The following is a 10013-nucleotide window of genomic DNA, read 5'->3' as shown; positions in this document are numbered from 1 at the left end:
ACAATGTTCCATCGCACAGATAGTGAGAACTACTGACTGAAATATTAAACTACATGTGCTAATATCTCTCAACATAATTAATTCTCCCACTAGCTTGGGGAATTTCCCAATATTGCTAATAGCATAGAATCTCTTAAGGACACATTTCAAAAGAAAGGGATTTAAAAATAAAATCCTTTGAATTGTAGAGATGTAGTAAAGAACAAGGGGAGGTGTCTCTCAGAAATAGTAATCTCTAGAAAAAAATATTCAAACTCAACTTCCAGTTGTCTTCATTAGAAACATGCATGTAATTTTATTAACAACAATATATAAGTGGTTTGCTGATGTCACTTTGTAGATATTTTAACTTTCCAGTCTAAATTTCAACTCTTAGATTCCTGATATCATCCTAACCAGGCCTAATTCTGCTGCTGAGCACTGCTAGGCGCTGCTTCCTAACTGGGCACCACAGCATCTTACTGAAACCTAAATCCCATTAGAATTATTAGTTAGAACAATTAATCAGTGGAACAGCTTGCCTCCAGAAATTGTGAATGCCCCAACACTGGAAGTCTTTAAGAAGATGTTGGATAGCTATTTGTCTGAAATGGTATAGGGTTTCCTGCCTAGGCAGGGGATTGGACTAGAAGACCTCCAAGGTCCCTTCCAACTCTACTATTGTATTGTATTGTAGTATAAATAACAAGCACACAAAATGTGGTCTATATATGATGATGTTCCATGTAAAATGAGATAATATATGTCACTAAAGCCAATGATGCACATATTGTATTGTTGCAAAAAACTATTTTTGCTACATATATTTCTTTATTAAGTTCCTTCTGGAAAAATCCACATCATGCTTGCAATCATCTGGAAAGTAAAGATAGTAGAAAAAAGTGTGCAAGTCAAACCAGGCCAGGCGGGAAGTTTCCCATTTGGAACTGCGCTAGTTAATTTGCGTAAGAAAACATCAACATATTACCTAGGGAAGAGGCTTATGCACTTGACCTTTTATTGCTTTTGTAATTTTATGCCCTTGGGATAACTTCAGTGTAAGGGAATATTATTGAATAGCTGAAGTTGATACAGAAAGATGTAGAGAATGATGTAAATTAAAATTGAAGTCACCATCATAAGAGTGAGTCTCCTTCGTTCATTAATTGCTGATGCAAATATCTTCAATTTTAAACCACAGAAATAAGTCTTATCTGTCATCCCACTAAACTAAACTGAGGAAGTGCTGAAGCCAAAAATATATAATTTTACAGTTTTGAGTTTGGTGAAAGATAAATCACTACTGTACTTTTCACATAAAGAAAGCAATAATCCTGTCAAATTCTGTAAATGTCCACCATATATTGTCATTATAGATAGAATGTCATAGATTCCTGTAGTTTCCCATATCTTATTTATATTAACTACATAAAATATTGATGGCACAATAATATTTCAATTTAGAAATGCTGATCATCTTGACTAATGTAATGTTATGATAGATTTTTTAAAAGTGTAAATAACAGTAAAAATTAAACAGAATCCATTTTTTAAAAAAAATTATAATTATTATACATACAGTGCTGAACCAAACCTGGGTCCATCGACTTTTCAACTATTGTTACCAATGTTTTCTTTTAAAAAATATTTTAGACATTCTTAGATATTTTGGCACTCAAAAAGAAAAGAAAAAGTTCAACTATGTAATTTAAATTAAAATTATTCCATTGGACATCTATAGAAAATATATTGATATAAGCAGTAGTTTATGAGTACTTTCCCTGCAATTCCCCATGAAATACAGCTGTTGTAATTCTCCCAGGCATGGCAGTTTATTGACCTCCATCCAAAAAATGATATAACTGGAAACAGTTTAGCAATTAAAACATTTTAAACATTTTAATTCAAACATGTTTATTGTAATAAAGAAATTGTTCCAGAAGCCCAAGATCAGTGACAATGTATTTTCATTGTACAATTATGAAGTGAAAATGTGTCCAAGGCAAAAACAAACAGCTTTGCATTCATTTGTACATATAGTTCAATACATTAAAACATTCTTTTCCCATGTTTTAAATACTAGAAGAGGATTTTCTGTTCCCAAATGGTTCAACCATAATTTTATGCAAAATGAAACTCATTCAAATTCAAAAACTACCACAAAATAGCTTTGCTTGTTCTCATTGGTCTGTCCAACTGTCATTTGAAGTCATTATTCTTCTGTAACCATATTCATTTGAACATATAGTATTAGTCCATGTCATATTCATTTCTTCTTTTTTCCTTTATTTTTTTTGCCACCTTCTCCTTGCTGTAGACTTGGGTCACTCCCTCCCATTTTCTGTGTTCTTGTTTTCAGTTTGGGAATTGTTTCTGCTGCGTATAACATCACTGCCTTACCTAAATAAACAGAGAGAAAAGAACAAGAAAATAATTTATTAAGAAGAGGGTAACCAGGAATTATCTATCACTTCCTACCACTTCATACCACTTTTGCACTTTATAATGAGCAGTTTAGCTTCCATCTATAAATGAACAAAAGGAACAAATCAGACTTGTGCATATTTATAACACTCACGTGTTGGAAACTGAGGCTGACATAGATTACCATCATCCTGCTTCAGCTGAATGCGAACTCTACCCCTATATTGCGCATCACGGTTCCATTCCCTGGAATACATTTTGTTTTTCTAGTACATGGAGAAAAAGTTCAGAACATTACAAGCAAGCATAAGCAAAATTAACTCTTATAATTATAAATCTACTTTGGGAGCAAGAATCATTTAACAGTCCTAATAGTTACACAGGAATAACTAATATAGGGCTGAACTGTTTATTTTAGTAGTCAAAGGTATTACCTTAGTAATTCAAAGGAAAGCTGTGTAAGAAAGATTACTTGACCCCATGAAACAATTGGAAAGTTACAGCTGTGTGAAAAAGTCCTGCATGCTTTACGGTTTATGACATTTTTGGATAGGCCATTGATTTTATGATATTTTATGCTGACTGCTATGCAAATATTGTTATATTTAAATAAATATTGGTGGTTTTTAAGTGAAAAGCATAAGCTTTTTGCAATTTGGTGCTGGTTGGATGGGGATTATGAATTTTCTTGCATGCTTAAAATGACTATGAAAACAGATTAACTGATGCATACCCAGTGGCATACGTGTTGCAATTACTAAGGCCGATGCTAGTGTTTTGTTAACATTTTTATTGTTTGTGGCCCTGAAAAGGACCATTTAGGTAACCATACATAGTTACTAATATGAAATTGGCCAGCCCTTATTGCTTATCACCAGGCGGCATCGCTTCGGCATAGACTGTATAAGTCTTTGCACGTAGTCTTTGGTGACAATGTGGTGCCAGGCTGAAATAATGGATTCAATCAGCTCCTGCTTGGTCTTCAGATGCTTCTTGCTTATTTTATAACCAATCTTGGCCCACAAGTTCTCAATTGGGTTCAAATCCGGGCTCTGAGCTGGCTAATGCAGGAGTAGAACACCATGCTTCTTCATCCACTGCTGGACGGACTTGGCTCGATGACAAGGAGTATTGTCATCCTGGAAGTAAAAGTCCTTCTCTACAAGTTGCTGAGCTGAAGGAAGCATGGTCTTTTCCAGAACTTCAACATACTGCTTGGAATTCATGACTCCCTGCACGATTTGTATCCGACCAATACCAGAAGCAGCGATACAGCCCCAGATCATCACATGCGATGGATGCTTCACAGATAGATTCAGGCAGTACGGCCTAAATTCTTCAGCTGGAAATCTTCTGACAGAAATTGCTCTCGTCACTGAAGATGACCTTGGCCCACTGTTCTTTGGTCCACTTGGCATACTTCTTGGCCCATACACGTTGATGAGAGCGGTGAGCATCTGTGAGCAAAGGTTTACTTTGAGCCCTGCAGCCTTTGAGCCCTCTGGCAAGCAATCTGCAATGCACTGTCCTTGTGCACACTTTTACATCACGTTTACCCCAAATTGTTGTAATCTACGGTGAGGTGAGCTTCCTGTCAGCCATCAAAATGCGTTGCGGAGGCCGATCTTTCCATTTTGTCGACTTGGTCTTCCAGAGCAGAGCCTGTCATCAACTGAACCAGTTATTTGGTATTTTTCAACCACTCTGCTCACTGTGGTGCGATGGCATTTCACTCTCTTGGCTATTTCTGTACAGGAGTAACCCTCTTCATGAAGCACAATGATACGATGCTGCTGCTCAGTACTGGTGAAAGCAAAGGCCTTCATCCTTGCCCGTAGCCAGAGCTAAATTAAATTTCTCGATGCTTTTCATGCTTACTTATAGTCAGAGAGTATGACAACATACTATTGGACCGGAGCGCCCTTCGCACAGTCACTCATGCGCTTGTGACGTCCCAGCTACACTACTGTAACGCTCTCTACATGGGGCTCCCCTTGAGATGCACCCGAAGGCTGCAGCTGGTTCAGAATGCGGCCGCACGGGCAGTCTCGGGAGTCTCTAGCTACTCCCACGTAACACCTCTCCTGCGCGGGCTACACTGGCTACCTGTGGCTTTTCGGGTGCACTTCAAGGTGTTGACCATCATTTTTAAGGCGCTCCATGGCACAGGACTTAGTTATTTGCGGGATCGTATCCTGCCCCATACATCCCTCCGGCCGATTCGCCCACACAGAGAGGGACTCCTCCAGGTGCCGTCCACTAGGCTGTGCTAGCGGGCGACGCCTAGGGGAAGGGCCTTCTCTGTGATGGGCCCGACCCTCTGGAATGACCTTCCCCCCGACATTAGAGTGACTACGGATCTCCGCTCCTTCCGTCAGAAACTTAAAACCCACCTATTCCAGCTAGCCGGCTTGGCCTAATTCCACCTATCCCACCTCAGTTCTATTTCTAAATTTTTAAGATTGGTTTTAAGGTCTGTTTTTTAATTTTTATAAATTGTACAGGGGTTGTTTAACTTGATTTTTACCTATGTGTATGATTGTATGTTTTACATTTATTCCTGTACACCGCCCCGAGTCCCTTCGGGGAGAGGGGGCGGTCTAGAAATTTAATAAATAAATTAATTAATTAACATTGATTGGCTCATAGATTTAGTCCCTGTGCATTCTGATTGGTCAACCAAAACTCGATTGGCTACTTTCGATCCTAACATTCTCAAAAATTCAAGTTGTGTTTGTTTTTGCAAACTCACAAACTCACTCATAACCTTAAAAAGACTTTGATTATATTAATAATATTATGCATATCAATCCGACTACAGAAATTTTCATCAAAGTACTAATTTTGCATGGTTTCTATGAGTGAAAAGTTGATTAAACATGTAAATACGGGGTAAAAGTGAAATCATGCAGGACTTTTTCACACAGCTGTATACTATTAAAAGTTTTTTAAAAATGTATGCCAAGGATTAAATTTCAAAGAGGGATTTCCTAGTTTATTATCTTAATTATTATAGTATGCCAGCATAAACATTTTAGATTTATATCTCTCCAGAGTGCTGTTAATGCTCTATTGGAAGAATGTGTTCCGTAATCCTCAACCTTTTCCATTTATTATGGTGTCCTCTGCTTCTCTAAGGGAAGTTGTCACAATATTGCTTCCGTGAGTTTGACTCGTCTTACTCCTTCCCCCTTTATCACCAAGTATGGAATTATAGTTTTACATATGTTTACAATAGGAAATAACAAAAAAATTACCTCCAAAAGCACATTAAGACCAACTGCTGCACAAACATCTTGAATTTCCGTAGATGTAGGATTTTCAATAGCCTGCCCAAAAAAAAAAAACCCAGAGATTTTTTAGCATCTATGATTTCTTGCCACCAATTAAGCTGTTATGTATGTATCAATTAGTACAAGAATTTGGAGCCTTCTGCATTTTATTGCAATAGCATTAAAATGATTGTGTGCATCTTACCCATTTATAGGAAAAAGAAAAAATAATTCCTAAAATATTGTATATTGAGGAAGAATTGATTGAAACAACAAAAATTAATAAGACTTAATGGAAGTATTTGGAGACATATGGTATAGCCCATATAATGTATAGATATAAATTAATGTGAGCACAGCTTTAAATTTTGCAAGCCATATGCCTGCTTTAAAAATTGGCACTGACTACCCTCGCCAATTTGTTACCTGATACCAAAAGAAAAAAAATGTTTATGTAACAAAAATGTTACAGTTAAACCATGAAGTAATTATAGCTTGGAACTGAACTTTTTGATGTTCCTAGAAAAATAAATTATGTCCTTTAATAAATACATTAAAACAACCAAGTCTTTTTATACATGCAAGACATAAATATGTGGTGGCAAAACTAACATTGTGGGCTAATGAATATATACAACAAAAAAAGCTTTATTTAAAGCAAATACAAATACTACATCTTAGTTTCTGATTAAGACTCCATCCATGAAATAGCTTAATATATAAATCACACAAATATTTTATTCTACAAAGTTTTCAAATTATATTTTTGATGCACAGATTTTCCTTCCTCCCATCATCCACAATTACTTTGTCAAGAGGTATTCTTCTTCCTTCTGCTATTGTCTTCTTGTTATTTATGTAGGCTGGATATATACAGATAAACCTAAGGCAAGAAATAAGAATTGAAAGCTTGATAGGATACATAAAAGAATATTTATTTATTCACATTCAAATATTCTTCCAAATATGGCATATGCAGCTCCTAAAAGAAAGAAACCCACTATGGCTAAGAACTGTATGAGTGAAAGAGCTTATTTTTATATTTTTAAAGTTTACTAGGCAACCTACAATGGGTCATTTCAAAGAAACTGCCTAACCTAAACAGAAAACTAGGGGCAAAAAAAGCTATGGGACAGAGGCAACTTCTGATTTCTAGCCGGCCTAATGGTAGAACATCTGCCTGGCTATCAAATGACTAGGGTGGGATCAGCCTACTTAACTTCTGGGCAACTGTGCAGCAGTGCAGGAGCACTGAAGTGTCCACATATTTGCCAAATTTCAACCTGGGAAGAATGGGTCCCAGGTTTTGGATGCATTCTATAAATTAGCCCATCTAACCCAGCCCAAAAACTGGGGCCTTATGATGCACTGTTTGGCCCAATTAAATGTTACAGACACAAAAGTTTTAATAACATATAGATATAACTGACGTGGACAATAAAAACATTTTGGCAGTGGTCTGCTCTCCAAGCTTCTTTCAATTTAGTTTCTGAACATTTCGTTAACAGTCTAGGTAACATCACCAGCAGGATTTTCTTTTCCTATTCTCCTTAGCCTATATAAATGTCTTGTGTGCCTGGGTGGTCAGTTGACCATGTGATTGGTTGTTCATTTGAAGCTATATTTAAATTCTGAGCAGCTGATTGGCTCTCTTGATTGGTCATTCGAATGGTCTGGTTTCTTACATATATGAATATGTTAATAGGACAAGAAAATCCTGCTAATGATATTACCTAGTCTGGTAATGAAACATTCAGAAACTAAATTGAAAGAAGTTTGGAGAGCAAATCTAAAACCTGAACTACAAGTATTTGCTATTATTTCAAAATAAAAACATTTATTGATTTATATCCTATCTTTATTTTATTTTTTAAATAAATAACTCAAGGCAACAAGCATATCTAATACTCCTTCCACCTCCTATTTTCTTCATAATAAGAAGAGGGTTGTGCTGAGAGAAAGTGACTGGTTCAAAGTCACTCAATTGGCTTTCATGCCTAAGGCAAGACTCAGGGTGCCCTGGTTTCTAGCTTGCTGCCTTAATCACTAGCCCAAACTGGTTCTCCAAAACATATGGATTTTATGAGTGAATTCAATGTTGCCAACCGTTACAAAGAAGTATCAGCAGGTTTTAAGGATTCCTAAAGCTTGCAGATGCACCCCAAATAAATAAGCAAATGTTAAAATAAATAAAAGATTCTGTCCCACCCTACTTCTTTTTTAAGGTAAGAAATTAAGCTGAATTCTATGCATGAGCAATACCATACTGAATGTTTGAGAAAAGAACAACTCAAACACTTGATAGGAAGATTATGAAATTGAATGGCTAATTTGCTACCTTGTCTCCAATATTTTAATTAGATTTAATACAGTTCTTATCACAACTGCAGATGTAACCCAGTTTTTTATAGGACTAATTTCTCTTCCCTCATATACCAGCCTTCAACTGGTGGGCTAGAACCAGAGTTAGACACCGCAGGGGTTACAACAGCAGCATTACCACCAACCAAGGATATGACTAAAGAGAAGAGGCTCCCAAAATGTGTGGGCATCTGCAGGGAGGGCATGAATGGGCACCTCCAGGAAAAGCACCTACAAGGGGGACATGGATATCACACCATCATGGCAGTGTCATACAAATTATGTAAACCCATAACTAATGCAATTTATATAATCAAGACATTTATATGACACACAATGAGACATGTGACCTCAGGCGTCTTATGAATGCCTATTCCAATAATGGATTGTCTTCAGGGAACGTCTGTTAACTCACATAAATTCATTATTCAAGCAAAGTAGGATGTTTGCTTTATAAACACTTAATCAGTTAGAAGGCTTAAGATTTTGGACCAGGAGCTGAGCAACAAGGGTGTAGTCCACCCCTCAGGCAAGAAATTCAGCGGGTGACTATGGGCCAGTCGGGTTGTTGTTGGGAGGAAAAAAGCAGAAAAGGGTTCTTTGTGCTCTTTATACTCTTGAAGGAAAAGGGGTTGCATGGAAAGAATGAATGGCTGGAAAAAAGTCTCCAATTCTATTGCAGCCATTATTTCTCCACCCTTCCTGCTACAGTTACGAAAAACAGTGAGGGGAAATACAGGTAGTCCTCAAGTTACAACCGTCCATTTAGTGACCATTCAAAGTTACAACGGCACTGAAAAAAGTGGCTCATGGCAGCTTTTCACACTTACGGCCATTGCAACATCTTCACGGTCACGTGGTCAAAAGCCAGATGCTTGGCAACCTTATGACAGCTGCAGTGTGTGGGGGGGAGGGGGGATCAGCTTTTGGGATCTTTTGATAAGCAAAGTCAAGGGGAAGCCAGATTCACATTGTTAAAACTATGTTACTAACTTAACACATGCAACGATTCACTTAACAACCGTGGCAAAGGAAGGTTGTAAAATGGGGCAAACTCACTTAACAAACGTCTCACTTAGCAACATATATTTTGGGCTCAAGTGTGGTCATAACTCGAGGACTATTTGTCAGAGCAGGGACCGCGAAACGAAACGCGCGCAGAACCAACGGGCTCCTTTATAGAAGCCACCGGATCGCCCCCGTCCAGCTGCGCAGGGCCGAGCCCAAGGAAAACGGGGCAGCCACCACGGTCGTCGCCGCCCTGCAGCACAGGCCTCGCTCTCTCTCCCTCCGAGCTTCGGCCACTCTCTCGGCTGCCGCGGCCGACCTCTCCCTAAAGCCGCCCGAGCCGAGGGGAAACCTGCGCACTCCCGGATTAAATTAAAGCCCAGTCCGTACAACGCGCGAATCGGGGGCCATTTGCCGATTCGCGCCTCCCGCGCCTCCCGCGCGCCCTGGTAGAGAGCCCCGGCGCGGCTTCCCTTCCTACGTTACCGAGATTTATCGGAGGGTAAAGTGGGCGCAGCCCAAGCCATGGCCTCCGCATCGGCAGGCGGCAGCGGCTTTTTGTGACTCAGCCATTCACCGGCCACGGCGAATCGAGGACCGGAAGCGGAGAAAGCCAAACCAGCTGTCCCGCCTTTGCGTAGCGATATCGTTCGATCTCACTGGTTAGTGGAAGTGTCGCTCATGGATAAACCGGACTCTAAAACAGCCAGGGACTATCTTCGGTATCGCGAGAGTTCCTGTCAGGTTGGGTGACGCATGCACGATAGAGATGGGAAATCGAACTGCGGGCGGAAGTCCCTGATTTTACCTCCTGGGCCGGGCGGGTGACGTAGGCAACTACAAAGAAGATTATGTAGAGTGGGAGGCATGAAAAGCTTCGGGGTAGTGATGCAGTTTCTACGCTGGCATCGTTGCACGTAACGGATTCATTCTTTCTTTCTTTCTCTCATCCTCCCTCCCTCCCGCCCT

The 10013-nt window shown here is 39.2% G+C and overlaps 1 protein-coding gene across 1 annotated transcript; it reads right to left on the bottom strand.

Moving 5' to 3' along the window:
* Positions 1-1876: 1876 nt before the first annotated feature.
* SRP19 (signal recognition particle 19) lies at positions 1877-9699 on the bottom strand. The gene is made up of 5 exons (XM_081942313.1): positions 9531-9699; positions 6483-6558; positions 5661-5732; positions 2558-2669; positions 1877-2379 (listed from the first exon to the last, which is right to left on the bottom strand). The coding sequence occupies exons 1-5, from the start codon at positions 9569-9571 to the stop codon at positions 2246-2248; spliced, it is 435 nt and encodes a 144-aa protein (XP_081798439.1). The 5' UTR covers positions 9572-9699; the 3' UTR covers positions 1877-2245.
* Between the last annotated feature and the right edge of the window lie 314 nt (positions 9700-10013).

The sequence above is a fragment of the Natrix helvetica genome (assembly GCF_964273705.1).
Source record: "Natrix helvetica genome assembly, chromosome: 2".
Taxonomy (NCBI): Eukaryota; Metazoa; Chordata; class Lepidosauria; order Squamata; family Natricidae; genus Natrix; species Natrix helvetica.
The sequence above is the reverse complement of the archived record's forward strand: the minus strand, read 5'-3'. Positions and strand labels throughout refer to the sequence as shown.